This window comes from Pseudophryne corroboree, chromosome 1, assembly GCF_028390025.1.
Source record: "Pseudophryne corroboree isolate aPseCor3 chromosome 1, aPseCor3.hap2, whole genome shotgun sequence".
In the NCBI taxonomy this organism is placed as follows: Eukaryota; Metazoa; Chordata; class Amphibia; order Anura; family Myobatrachidae; genus Pseudophryne; species Pseudophryne corroboree.
The window spans coordinates 80,967,248-80,982,176 of NC_086444.1; the positions used below are offsets into that span (position 1 = coordinate 80,967,248).

At 49.3% G+C, this 14,929-nt stretch overlaps 2 protein-coding genes and 1 non-coding gene across 4 annotated transcripts in view; 2 read left to right on the forward strand and 1 right to left on the reverse strand.

Annotated features, from left to right (window-relative positions):
* Window positions 1-14,929, reverse strand: part of NADK2 (NAD kinase 2, mitochondrial) — a 298,406-nt gene that overhangs the window by 150,766 nt on the left and 132,711 nt on the right. The gene's annotated exons all lie outside the window — the stretch shown is intronic.
* MRPS15 (mitochondrial ribosomal protein S15) overlaps window positions 1-14,929 on the forward strand; it is a 111,747-nt gene that overhangs the window by 71,339 nt on the left and 25,479 nt on the right. For both annotated transcript variants that reach the window (XM_063961025.1, XM_063961029.1), the window contains exon 6: window positions 4,193-4,251. In XM_063961025.1, the coding sequence (XP_063817095.1) occupies window positions 4,193-4,251 (59 nt within the window). The remainder of the gene's footprint in view (window positions 1-4,192; window positions 4,252-14,929) is intronic.
* On the forward strand, window positions 4,642-4,761 carry LOC134932788 (small nucleolar RNA SNORA26). The gene has a single exon (XR_010179482.1). It is a non-coding gene; the product is annotated as a small nucleolar RNA SNORA26 (small nucleolar RNA).

The following is a 14,929-nucleotide window of genomic DNA, read 5'->3' on the forward strand; positions in this document are numbered from 1 at the left end:
ACTTCACAATATTTAATAAACCTACACAATATTACAATGCATATATAATATCAGACGGCCGGTGTATTAGAAGGAAATGCCCTACAAGAAGCAGACCAGGCATACAGCAGTGACATGCGGTGAGGTCAGTGGCTGGGGAGGCCGGACTCTGCAAAATGACAGGCAGGGACTGGATCCAGGCCTGCCATCATGCCAGCTATCTACATCAGGTGTTGCCGCCGCTAATGCCCGCACCTCCGCCGCCCAACCAGTGATCACAGCGGATCCATCACTGGACAGCTGTATCCACTGCCTCCCCCTGACTGCACTTCCCTGGCATACAATACACATAAGGTGGTTGCATTGCATACAGAAGTATATATGCATTTTTCTGTGCATACATTTTTTTGAAGCAACATACGGCCGATTCCCTTCCATCTCTGTGTCAGGCCCTTAGTATTTATTTCTTAATTTGTACATGGGAACCCAGGAGGCTATACACAGCTCATACCTCCTACTTAGAATTTGAATCTAAAGATGTCAAAAGTTAAGATTAAGTCATAACTACTGTCCCAGAAGGTGCCGGAGACTCCCGAATTTGTGATCAGACCCCCGTAAAGTAGGCGACCCTTCCTCATCTTGCCCACTTTCTAGCGAATTCAGCACTATGCGGAGGATAGTGCCATGAATTGCAGATAGGCGGGGAGGCAGCGGAGCCAATATGACAATTTCTATGAATGCAAATCACTTCATATTGATCCTGCCCCCTCGCGATCGGCCCACGGCATTCCCCTTGAGGGGGTGGGGCCTAGTGACAAATGGTGCTCGATCCTGGCCCCACCTCCAGCCAGGTGCATCTCTCCTCTGGGTTTCTCCCAGAGGAGAGTGCAACACTAGGTAAGTAATGGTTTAAGTTTCAGAGTTGAGGTTGAATTTGGGTTTGTCCTGTTAGCGGAATTGACTACGTTGTCTTTTATTTGAAGCATAGGGGTGGTGGTGGTAACTATTTATTTTCCGGTCCCAGATAGCCAGGATATTGAATCTTCTAATGATTATGTTTATGCCATTAAACTTCAAAGATTACCACAATATTATCAAATATGTACTAAATATAGGAAATTATGTAACAGTTACATTTAGAAACTGAAATGTTATATGGGTCAGACTTTTGTGCCGCCCCAATGCTGCCAGTGCTGTTGCATGTACCTCACGGTGCCACCATCTTAGAAAAATTGTGGGGTTTTATAAAGTTTTATTATTAGGTCATTGTGTGTTCCTTTGTGGGAATCAGATGGAAAGCAGATGAAACATACATAATATTCTAAATTGTAGAGAAATGTGTTTATGGAGAGATTGTTCTGGATACTAATGCTAGGTACCCACTGGGCAATTTATCATCCGTTCTATCATACGGACAAGATGGGTGGGATGTAATTAAGTCCGAGTCCAGCGGGCGTGCGGGATGCCTGCTGAACCTGAACATTTTTTTAAGGGGCAATCCTGTATAAGGCATGGTTTGGCAGTGTACATGATTGCCCATTTAAAAAAATGTTAAAGTTCGACCAGCATCCCGCACGCCAGCTGACCTCGGACTCCATTACATCCCAGCCTGTATGGTTTGCAGATCAGCCGGTGGGTACACACGCCATGTCTGTGAACAGAGTTTTCTTAAGCCACAGAGAAGAGGTGGTTTCCTTTTGGTGCAAGGTTTTGTTTTTTTGGGGTTTTTTTTTTAAAGCTTTATCTTCGTGTGGAGCATGGGTGGTGGTTTCAGACCGTATACAGATGCAGGGTCATTTTCTTGTTTTGTCCCAAACAGCACACTCTCCATTCACTCAAACTGCACGTAGATTAGTTTTGTGTAACTGACACAGCAGTAAATGTGTTTCAGAAAGGGAACCAGTCACTGCTGAGTGTATCACTTTAGTTCCCAAATTAATTGACTCTCCAATATCCACGGTGTCTGGGTTTCCGCATGTGCATTATTGTCTATTATGTATAGTGCACCACAAAGTATCTGCATTGCTTGTATATAGGACAGAACATAGTCGAATTATATAATACAGGGGTGATTAAACAAGACAGCAATGTTCATTACTCTCTCTCTATAAAATATATATATATATATATATATATATATATACACACACACACACACACACACACACACACACACACACACACTAAGAGAGGCTTACACATCAGGATATTTATCTGGCTGTAATGTTTTACGGCTGATCATCTAGATTTATGAAAAAAAAAAAAAAAAATAGGCATTAATAGTTGGCCAGCATTCAGTGGTAATGTTTCCCAGGGTTGTAGTATGAATTGCCGGCGCTTGGGATCCCGGCGCCCAGCATTCAGCCACCGGGATCCTGACCTCCGGAATGCCGGCAGCGGTGCAAGCGCAAAAGAGCTCATTGTGGCGCATGGCACTATTTTTTCTCCCTCCAGGGGTGTCTTAGACACCCCAAGAGGGAGATTAGTTGTCGGTACCGGTATGCTGATTGCCGGGATCCCGACAGCCGGTATATCAAGTGCCACCCGTTTCCCAGAGTGCTGGATATGAAGGTATCCCTGTTCTTTAGAATGGTATTCTCTAAAGCGGTAGATGGATGGCAATGGATTACTGCCACCTTGCAGCGGACTGCTAGGCCCATTCCCCAGAAGTCTTGGATCAGCGATCGCAGAGAGAAAAATCTGCTTTGTGCACTTTTCTGTTAAAACTGAGTTGTTTTTTTAATTACCCGTATATACTCGAGTATAAGTCGACCCGAATATAAGCCGAGGCACCTAATTCTACCACAAAAACCTGGGAAAACTTATTGACTCGAGTATAAGCCTAGGGTGGGAAATGCAGCTCTAGCCGTACACAGCCCTCAGTGCCAGATATGCCCTCATAGTGCCAGATATGCCCCCACAGTGCTGCCAGATATGCCCCCACAGTGCTGCCAGATATGCCCCCACAGTGCTGCCAGATATGCCCCCACAGTGCTGCCAGTTATGCCCCCACAGTGCTGCCAGTTATGCCCCCACAGTGCTGCCAGATATGCCCCCACAGTGCTGCCAGATATGCCCCCACAGTGCTGCCAGATATGCCCCCACAGTGCTGCCAGATATGCCCCCACAGTGCTGCCAGTTATGCCCCCACAGTGCTGCCAGATATGCCCCCACAGTGCTGCCAGATATGCCCCCACAGTGCTGCCAGATATGCCCCCACAGTGCTGCCAGATATGCCCCCACAGTGCTGCCAGATATGCCCCCACAGTGCTGCCAGATATGCCCCCACAGTGCTGCCAGATATGCCCCCACAGTGCTGCCAGATATGCCCCCACAGTGCTGCCAGATATGCCCCCACAGTGCTGCCAGTTATGCCCCCACAGTGCTGCCAGTTATGCCCCCACAGTGCTGCCAGTTATGCCCCCACAGTGCTGCCAGTTATGCCCCCACAGTGCTGCCAGATATGCCCCCACAGTGCTGCCAGATATGCCCCCACAGTGCTGCCAGATATGCCCCCACAGTGCTGCCAGATATGCCCCCACAGTGCTGCCAGATATGCCCCCACAGTGCTGCCAGTTATGCCCCCACAGTGCTGCCAGATATGCCCCCACAGTGCTGCCAGATATGCCCCCACAGTGCTGCCAGATATGCCCCCACAGTGCTGCCAGATACGCCCCCTCATGATGCCAGATACGTTCCCTCCCCAAGTGCCAGGTATGCCCCACAGTGTTGTTACTTACCCCTCCGTCGATCCCGCGCTGTCTTCTGGAGGGACACGAAGCGCACAGCACGCGCCTCTCCTGTGTCCCTCCTGCATCTTCGGCGGCCGCGGCGGGTCTATTAAAGGAAGTGCCGGTTCGTGATCAGAGGTCAGAACGGGTACTTCCTGTAATAGAACCGCCGCTGCTGCCGCCGGAGATGCAGGAGGGACACAGGAGAGCCGCGCGCTGTGCGCTCCGTGTCCCTCCTTCACACTGCTCTGCCTCTGCCTGTCACTGACTCGAGTATAAGCCGAGGTGGCTTTTTCAGCACAAAAAAAAGTGCTGAAAAAGTCGGCTTATACTCGAGTATATACGGTACACGTAGAAGAACAGATTAGTTGTCAGCGCTCACTTTCTTTTTATCTATCTGTTAATTGTGTGTATGTGTGTGTGTATATATATATATATATATATATATATATATAAAATTTATTTTTGTTTTATAATTGCAGTTGCTGCCTTGACGGCCAGGATCCAAAATTTCAAGGAACATGTTCAAAAGTCTCCAAAGGTGAGCTGCCTGCCGTGGTTTAAATGGGGGGCACTAGATTAAGGACACTGGATAGATTGCGGAGAAATCTAACGTTCGCACTAATCCTTTTGCTTCTTCATTTTAGTTGTTGACAGCTATTGCCATATGCAGTAACAACACCACACTTGTTTTTTTTTGTGTGTGTGTGTGTGTGTGTGTGTGTGTGTGTGTGTTGGGGGGGGGTGGGGTTAGTTTTAAATTTCCTGAAGACCAGTTGTGTAGTGACAGCAGTGTGACACATGCAGGATGGTTTTTGTGCTTGCATATGTAAGTCTGTTTTGATAGTGTCACTAGATTATAAATGTCATGTAGCTAGATATGTGTAAGTGGTTTGTATACAAAAGTAATCGCACATCCCTTTTTCTGCTTTTCCCACTTTAAGATCATCTGTTCTTTAAGTGGCCAATATAAAGGGGTATAGAAAAGCTCTGTAACACTAATCATAAAAGAAATACATTTTTGCTTTTAATACTATCTGGTGCAACAACAAAAACAGATTGCACACCTGATCTTGTGGTTTTCCTACATAGAAGTTCTTGAGCATATGCACAACGGGCTTAAGGGGGGTACACACAGAGAGATCCGTGCTTAATTTCTAAACAATCTGACTAGATTGCTTAGAAATGAAGCACAGATCTCTCCGTGTGTATGCTTGAAAGCGATGTGCGGCCCCGCGCGTCACTATTGCCGGTACTAGATTGGCCTGTATGCAGGCACAATCTAGTAGATCGCTCACTTCACTGCTGTGTGAAGGGAGCGTCTCCCCCTCGCTCAGCACACATCGCGCTGTGGGCTGAGCAGGGGGGAGAGAGATGTGCTAAGCGGTCTGTGCTAGATCGCCCAGCACGCATCTCCCCGTGTGTATGGGGCTTTATAATGTTCTTTCCATTTGCTCTCCCACCTTGGAGATACTTATGTAATGGTAACAATATGAGCACCACTTTAATCACATCTCCAAGGCAGGGAAACAGCGTGGGGCAGGGAGAGAATCTCTGTTATCTGCTATTGGAATCTTCCATTTAAAGGTTAAGGGCCTGTAATTCAGATCTGATCGCTGGGCTGCTAATTTTGCTGTCCTGCGATCAGATAGTCGCCGTGTGTTTTTGCTGTGCAAGTGTGCGTTCCTACAGTGCATCCGGAAAAATATTCTCCACTTCACTTTTTCCACATTTAGTTATGTTACAGCCTTATTCCAAAATGAGAAAACTCTTACGTCTTATAGGATACTGGGGTCAATATCAGTACCATGTGGTATAGATGGGTCCACTAGGAGCCTTGGGTACTTTAAGAAATCAGTAGTGTGTGCTGGCTCCTCCCTTTATGCCCCTCCTACCAGACTCTGCTTAGAAAATGTGCCCGGTGGAGCCGATCACGCTTAGTGAAGCTCCTGAAGAGTTTTCTGCATTTGTTTTCTGTTTGTTTCTGTTTTCAGGCAGTTCTGGTTGGCACCAGCCTGTCTGTTTCTTGGGACTTAGGGGTGGGGAACGGACCAACCTCCTATAGGGTTAATGGTCCCGTTCCCCGCTGGCAGGACACTGAGCTCCTGAGGGTCCTATTCGCAAGCCCCATCACGGCGAGTGTATGGTCCCACAGTACACCGCCACCCCTAACAGGGCTAGAAGTAAGAAGAGTGGTGAGTAGGAGGCCGGCGTCCAGTTAGCGGGTTTCCGGCTGTAATGGCAGCATCAGGGTATGGATCGCAGCACTGACATGCAGACTGCGTCTCCAGGCTCAGTACTACATGCTGTGTGCGTGTGTTTATGCTGTGAGGGGCAAGCTGAGCTTTTTAACATTACCCTACACTGGCAAACAGCTTACAGGGGTTCTGACCCGCTGTTAAGCTTCTCAGACACCTCAGCCAGTATAATAAAACCGGCAAGACCGCGTGCCATTACGGGGGCGGGGCTTCACTATGAGTGGATCCAGCAGCTCACCAGCGCCATTTTCCCTCTGCAGCTCACACTGACAGGACTTGCAGGGAAGCGCAGCTCCTCCAGAAAGACTCCACGTCTCCTCAGCGGTACCAGGGGGTCATAGTAAGAGGGGGGAGTGTTAAAATACTAAGCCCTATTAAGGAGCTTAGTTTAGACCCAGCTGAGCTTGGCTTTAGCATAGAGGGCACGGTGTGGCTGGCTCCATCTTCTCTGTGTCTCCCTGCGGGCTCTGTGTGGATTAACTGTGTTTTCATCTTTCTCTGACGTCCTAAGTGGATGCTGGGACTCTAAGGACCATGGGGAATAGCGGCTCCGCAGGAGACTGGGCACAACTAAAGAAAGCTTTAGGACTACCTGGTGTGCACTGGCTCCTCCCACTATGACCCTCCTCCAGACCTCAGTTAGAATCTTGTGCCCGGCTGAGCTGGATGCACACTAGGGGCTCTCCTGAGCTCCTAGAAAGAAAGGGGAGAAGAAGCGAACCTACCTAACTGGTGGTAGCTTGGGCTTCTTAGGCTACTGGACACCATTAGCTCCAGAGGGATCTACCACAGGACCCGACCTCGATGTTCGGTCCCGGAGCCGCGCCGCCGGCCCCCTTACAGAGCCAGAAGCAAGAAGTGTTCCGGAAAATCGGCGGCAGAAGACTTCTGTCTTCAACAAGGTAGCGCACAGCACTGCAGCTGTGCGCCATTGCTCCTCATGCACACCTCACACTCCGGTCACTGATGGGTGCAGGGCGCTGGGGGGGGGGGCGCCCTGAGGGCAATATAATACACCTTGGCTGGCAAATCATCACAATATATAGTCCCAGGGCTATATATGTGATAAATTACCCCTGCCAGAATCCATGAAAAAAGCGGGAGAAAAGTCCGCCGAAAAAGGGGCGGGGCTATCTCCCTCAGCACACTGGCGCCATTTTTTCTTCACAGTGCAGCTGGAAGACAGCTCCCCAGGCTCTCCCCTGTAGTTTTCAGGCTCAAAGGGTTAAAAAGAGAGGGGGGCACTAAATTTAGGCGCAATATGTGTATACAAGCAGCTATTGGGGGAAAAATCACTCAGTTATAGTGTTAATCCCTGCATTATATAGCGCTCTGGTGTGTGCTGGCATACTCTCTCTCTGTCTCCCCAAAGGACTTTGTGGGGTCGTGTCCTCAGTCAGAGCATTCCCTGTGTGTGTGGTGTGTCGGTACGGCTGTGTCGACATGTTGGATGAGGAAGGTTACGTGGAGGCGGAGCAGAGGCCGATAAATGGGATGTCGCCCCCTGTGGGGCCGACACCAGAGTGGATGGATAGGTGGAAGGTATTAACCGACAATGTCAACTCCTTACATAAAAGGCTGGATGACGTAACAGCTGTGGGACAGCCGGCTTCTCAGCCCGCGCTTGCCCAGGCGTCTCAAAGGCCATCAGGGGCTCAAAAAACGCCCGTTACCTCAGATGGCAGACACAGATGTCGGCACGGATTCTGACTCCAGTGTCGACGAGGTTGAGACATATACACAATCCACTAGGAACATCCGTTGCATGATCTCGGCAATGAAAAATGTGTTACACATTTCTGACATGAACCCAAGTACCACATAAAAGGGGTTTTATGTTTGGGGAGACAAAGCAGCCAGTGTTTTGTTCCCCCATCAGATGAGTGACTGAAGTGTGTAAAGAGCGTGGGTTCCCCGATAAGAAAATGGTAATTTCTAAAAAGTTACTGCTGGCGTACCCTTTCCCGCTAGAGGATAGGTCACGTTGGGAGATATCCCCTAGGGTGGATAAGGCGCTCACACGTTTGTCAAAAAAAAGTGGCACTGCCGTCTTGGGATACGGCCACTTTGAAGGAGCCTGCTGATAAAAAGCAGGAGACTATACTGAAGTCTGTATATACACACTCAGGTACTATACTGAGACCTGCATTTGCCTCAGCATAAATAGTGCTGCTGCAGCGTGGTCTGATACCCTGTCAGATAATATTAATACCCTAGACAGGGATAATATTTTGCTAACATAGAGCATATTAAAGACGTCGTCTTATATATGAAGGATGCACAGAGGGATATTTGCCGGCTGGCATCCAGAATTAATGCAATGTCCATTCTGCCAGGAGGGTATTAGAGACCCGGCAGTGGACAGGTGATGCTGCCTTTAAAAGGCACATGGAGATTCTGCCTTATAAGGGTGAGGAATTGTTTGGGGATGGTCTCTGGGACCTCGTATCCACAGCAACAGCTGGGAAGAAAATTTTTTACCTCAGGTTTCCTCACAGCCTAAGAAAGCACCGTATTTTCAGGTACAGTCCTTTCGGCTTCAGAAAAGCAAGCAGGTCAAAGGCGCTTCTTTTCTGCACAGAGACAAGGGAAGAAGGAAAAAGCTGCACCAGACAGCCAGTTCCCAGGATCAAAAATCTTCCCCCGCTTCCTCTGAGTCCACCGCATGACGCTGGGGCTCCACAGGTGGAGACAGGTGCGGTGGGGGCGCGTCTCGGGAACTTCAGGGACCAGTGGGCTTGCCCACAGGTGGATCCCTAGGTTCTGCAAGTAGTATCACAGGGATACAGGCTGGAGTTCGAGGCGACTCCCCCTCGCCGTTACCTCACATCAGCCTTGCCTGCTGCCCTCGGAGAAAGGGAGGTAGTACTGGCGGCAATTCACAAGCTGTACTTCCAGCAGGTGAAATCAAGGTACCCCTCCTTCAACAAGGCCGGGGTTACTATTCCAAAATGTTGTGGTACCGAAACCAGACGGTTCGGTGAGACCCATTCTAAAATTGAAATCCTTGAACACTTATATACGAAGGTTCAAGTTCAAAATGGAATCGCTCAGGGCGATTATTGCAAGCCTGGAGAATTTCATGGTATCACTGGACATCAAGGATGCTTACCTGCATGTCCCTATTTACCCTCTTCACCAGGAGTACCTTAAAATTGTGGTACAGGATGGTCATTACCAATTCCAGACGTTGCCGTTGGTCTGTCCCCGGCACCGAGGGTATTTACCAAGAAATGGCCGAAATAATTATCCCGTGCTTGGACGATCTCCTTATAAAGGCGAGGTCCAGGGAGTAGTTGTTCGTCGGAGTAGCACTATCTCGGGAAGCGCTACAACAGCACGGCTGGATTCTGAATATTCCAAAGTCGCAGCTGGTTCCTACGACGCGTCTACTGTTCCTGGGTATGGTTCTGGACACAGAACAGGAAAAAAAGGGTTTCTCCCGGAGGAGAAGTCCTAGGAGTTGTCGTCTCTAGACAGAGACTTCCTAATACAAATACAGGTGTCGGTGCATCAATGCACGCGAGCCCTGGGAAAGATGGTAGCTTCTTACGAAGAAATTCCATTCGCCAGGTCCCATGCAAGGATCTTCCAGTGGGATCTGTTGGACAAGTGGTCCGGGTCGCATCTTCAAGATGCATCGGCGGATAACCCTGTCTCCAAGGGCCAGGGTGTCGCTGTTGTGGTGGCTGCAGAGTGCTCATCTTCTAGGGGGCCGCAGATTCGGCATACAGGACTGGGTCCTGGTGACCACGGATGCCAGCCTTCGAGGTTGGGGGGCAGTCACACAGGGAAGAAACTTCCAAGGACTATGGAAAAGTCAGGAGACTTCCCTACACATAAATATTCTGGAACTAAGGGCCATTTACAATGTCCTAAGTCAGGCTAGACCCCTGCTTCAACACGGCCGGTGCTGATCTAGTCAGACAACATCACGGCGGTCGCTCATGTAAACCGACAGGGCGGCACAAGAAGCAGGATGGCGATGGCAGAAGCCACAAGGATTCTCCGATGGGCACAAAATCATGTGTTAGCACTGTCAGCAGTGTTCATTCCCGGAGTGGACAACTGGGAAGCAGACTTTCTCAGCAGACACGACCTCCACCCGGGAGAGTGGGGACTTCATCCAGAAGTCTTCCAAATGATTGTACACCGTTGGGAAAGGCCACAGGTGGACATGATGGCGTCCCGCCTCAACAAAAAGCTACAAAGATATTGCGCCAGGTCAAGGGACCCTCATGCGATAGCTGTGGACGCTCTGGTAACACCGTGGGTGTACCAGTCGGTGTATGTGTTCCCTTCTCTGCCTCTCTTACCCAGGGTAATGAGAATAATAAGAAGGAGAGAAGTAAGAACTATACTCATTGTTCCGGAGTGGCCAAGAAGAGCTTGGTACCCAGAACCCCAAGAAATGATCTCAGAGGACCCATGGCCTCTGCCGCTCAGACAGGACCTGCTGCAGCAGGGGGCCTGTTTGTTCCAAGACGTACCGCGGCTGCGTTTGACGGCATGGCGGTTGAACGCCGGATCCTGAAGGAAAAGGGCATTCCGGAGGAAGTTATCCCTACGCTAATTAAAGCTAGGAAAGAAGTGAATGCAAACCATTATCACCGCATATGGCGAAAATATGTTGCGTGCTGTGAGGCCAGCAAGGCCCCAAAGGAGGAATTTCAGCTAGGTCGATTTCTGCACTTCCTACAGTCAGGGTGACTATGGGCCTAAAATTGGGTTCCATTAAGGTCCAGATTTCGGCTCTATCGATTTTCTTCCAAAATAGAACTGGCTTCACTGCCTGAAGTTCGGACTTTTGTTAAGGGAGTGCTGCATAGTCAGCCCCCGTTTGTGCCTCCAGTGGCACCGTGGGATCTCAACGTGGTGTTGGATTTCCTGAAGTCGCATTGGGTTGAGCCACTTAAATCCGTGGAGCTACAATACCTCACGTGGAAAGTGGTCATGATGTTGGCCTTGGCGTCGGCCAGGCGTGTATCAGAATTGGCGGCTTTGTCATGCAAAAGCCCTTATCTGATTTTTTTTATATGGATAAGGCGGAATTGAGGACTCGTTCCCAATTCCTTCCTAAGGTGGTATCAGTTTTTCATGTGAACCAACCTATTGTGGTGCCTGCGGCTACTTGGGACTTGGAGGATTCCAAGTTACTGGACGTAGTCAGGGCCCTGAAAAGTATATGTTTCCAGGACGGCTGGAGTCAGAAAAACTGACTCGCTATTTATCCTGTATGCACCCAACAAGCTGGGTGCTCCTGCTTCTAAGCAGACTATTGCTCGCTGGATCTGTAGCACGATTCAGCTTGCACATTCTGCGGCTGGACTGCCGCATCCTAAATCGGTGAAAGCCCATTCCACGAGGAAAGTGGGCTCTTCTTGGGCGGCTGCCCGAGGGGTCTCGGCTCTACAACTTTGCCGAGCAGCTACTTGGTCGGGGTCAAACACATTTGCTAAATTCTACAAGTTTGACACCCTGGCTGAGGAGGACCTAGAGTTTGCCCATTCGGTGCTGCAGAGTCATCCGCACTCTCCCGCCCGTTTGGGAGCTTTGGTATAATCCCCATGGTCCTTACGGAGTCCCAGCATCCACTTAGGACGTCAGAGAAAATAAGATTTTACTCACCGGTAAATCTATTTCTCGTAGTCCGTAGTGGATGCTGGGCGCCCATCCCAAGTGCGGATTGTCTGCAATACTTGTTTATAGTTATTGCCTAACTAAAGGGTTATTGTTGAGCCATCTGTTGAGAGGCTCAGTTATGTTTCATACTGTTAACTGGGTATAGTATCACGAGTTATACGGTGTGATTGGTGTGGCTGGTATGAGTCTTACCCGGGATTCAAAATCCTTCCTTATTGTGTCAGCTCTTCCGGGCACAGTATCCTAACTGAGGTCTGGAGGAGGGTCATAGTGGGAGGAGCCAGTGCACACCAGGTAGTCCTAAAGCTTTCTTTAGTTGTGCCCAGTCTCCTGCGGAGCCGCTATTCCCCATGGTCCTTACGGAGTCCCAGCATCCACTACGGACTACGAGAAATAGATTTACCGGTGAGTAAAATCTTATTTTTACTGTGTGTGTGTCCCTTCACATTACCATGTCAAGGGAGTGTGTTTCCTGCACAGCAGAGTGTTTGTCTTCCCCGGGGGATTCACTACAGTGTACCCAGGATAGTACACATTCTCATGCTAGTGGGTCTGAACCCACATGGTTGGATTCCCTTAAAGGCATGATCTCACATATTTCTAATAAATTATCCCATAATGAGAAAGAGACGCAATACTTAAGACAGTCTGTGGAGGACCTGATGACTAGAGATTCAGTTCCCATACCACCGTTTCAGACCCATGCCATTTGTCCACAAAAGCGTACTCTGGCCCAAATCCTGCAGGCTGACACTGATGATGACGTATCAGACGTGGAGGAGGGTGAAGTGGACTCGTGTGGGTGGGATGCAGCCCTGTCACAAGGAATACAGGCCCAGATAGAAGCTATTAGAGAAGTCCTGCACATTCCTGAGTTAAATTCTTTGTTTGAAGAAACTTGGATTAATCCAGACAAGAAGTTTCAGATCCCTAAAAGGTTACTCACATCCTTCCTGTTTCATCAGGATGATAGGAAAAAGTAGGAAAATCCACTGGATTGTTGACGCATGGGTATCTAGGTTGTCACGTAAGATAGTCTTACCTGTCCCTGGGGCAGCCTCTTTAAAGGACACGGCTGACCGCAAAATTAAGACCACACTCAAATCCCTGTACAGAGCTGCTGGGGTGGCCCAGAGACCCACTATTGCTTGTGCATGGATCACTAGGGCCATTGCAAAATGGTCAGGTAAACTAATTGACGGGTTAGATTCCTTATCCAGGGGGGAGATACTTTTACTCCTACAGCATATAAAGGACTCTGCTAATTTTATGGTGGAGGCCATAAAGGAAATTGGTTTGCTCAAGGCACGCACCACTGCCATGGCAGTGTCAGCACGCAGGGGCTTGTGGCTACGCCAGTGGACTGCGAATGCGGATTCCAGGAAAGGTGTGGAAAGCTTACCATTCACAGGTGAAGCCCTTTTTGGAGATGAACTAGATACATGGATATCCAAGGCTACGGCGAGTAAGTCTACATACCTTCCTTCCGCAGCACCCCCAGCTAGGAAAACCTACTCTGCTCCAACTCTGCAGTCCTTTCAGACAGCGAAATTTAAAAGTAAATCCAAAGGTTCTTCTACAACCTTCAAAGGCAATAGAGGTAAACCCGGAAAACCTGCAACTGCAGTTTCACAGGAACAGACCTCCGGTTCTGTTCCTCAAAGCCTTCAGCATGACGGTGGACCACACTATCTCTTGTGTGTTTTGCGGTGGACCACACTGCCTGGAAGACAGGCAGGTGGGAGCCCGATTTAAGATATTTCAGTCACATATGGGCAACATCATTCCTGGATCCATGGGTCAAAGATCTTATCGCCCAGGGCTACAGACTGGAGTTTCATTAACTCCCACCTCACGGATTCTTCAAATCAGGCTTACCAGCTTTTCCAGAAGCAGGCATTACTTCACAGGCAGCAATTCAAATACTGGTACAGACTCAGGTCATTGTTCCAGTTCCACTTCAACTGCAAAACAAGGGTTATTATTCCAACCTGTTTGTGGTACCGAAACCGGACGGTTCGGTAAGGCCCATTTTAAACCTCAAGTCACTGAACCCGTACTTACGGGTGTTCAAATTCAAGATGGAGTCTCTGAGAGTGGTGATCTCGGGTCTGGAGGAGGGGGAATTCCTGGTGTCTCTGGATATCAAGGATGCGTACCTTCATATTCCGATTTGGCCGCCTCATCAGGCTTATCTAAGGTTTGCATTGCAGGACTGTCACTACCAGTTCCAGGCCCTGCCATTTGGCCTCTCCACGGCACCAACGGTGTTCACCAAGGTAATAGCAGAGATGATGTTTCTCCTCCGCAAGTAAGGAAGATGGATGATCTGCTGATAAAAGCACCATCCAGGGAGAGGTAGTTAGACAACATTGCCCTCTCAACACGACTACTCCAGGATCACAGGTGGATTCTGAACCTGCCAAAATCTCAACTGGAACCAACACGGAGGCTTCCGTTCCTGTGGATGATACTGAATACGGAGGCACAGAAGGTATTCCTTCCATTGGAAAAGGCATTGGTAATTCAGTCGATGGACGTTCTAAGACCGACCCGGATATCGGTGCATCTATGCATTCGCCTCCTGGGGAAGATGGTAGCCTCTTACGAGGCACTGCAGTACGGAAGGTTTCACGAAGGCCCTTCCAGCTGGATCTGTTGGACAAATGGTCCGGATTGCATCTTCACATGCACCAGAGGATGCGTCTGTCGCCAAAAGCCAAGATTTCTCTTCTGTGGTGCCTTCAGACTTCTCGCCTGACGGAGGGCCGAAGGCTCGGGATTCAAAATTGGATTCTGATAACCACAGATGCAAGCCTCAGAGGTTGGGGAGCAGTCACCCAAGGGGAACAGTTCCAAGGAAAATGGTCAAGTCAGGAAACCATTCTTCCGATCAACATTCTGGACCTAAGGGCCATATACAATGCCCTTCTACAGGCATCACATCTTCAGGATCACGCCATTCAGGTTCAGTCGGACAATGTGACGGCGGTAACATACATAAACCGACAGGGCGGAACGAAGAGCAAAGCAGCAATGTCAGAGGTAACAAGGATTCTCCTCTGGGCAGAATGGCACGCTGTGGCGTTGTCGGCAGTCTTCATTCCAGTAGTGGACAACTGGGAAGCAGACTTCCGCAGCAAGGAGAGTGGGTCCTTCACCCGGGGGTGTGACACGTCGGTGGGGAGTTCCACAAATTGACATGATGGCCTCTCGTCTCAACAAGAAGCTCAAGCGGTATTGTTCCAGGTCGGAAGACCCACAAGCAGTGGCGGTGAACGCTCTGGTGACTCCATGGGACTACCAGGTGGTGTACGT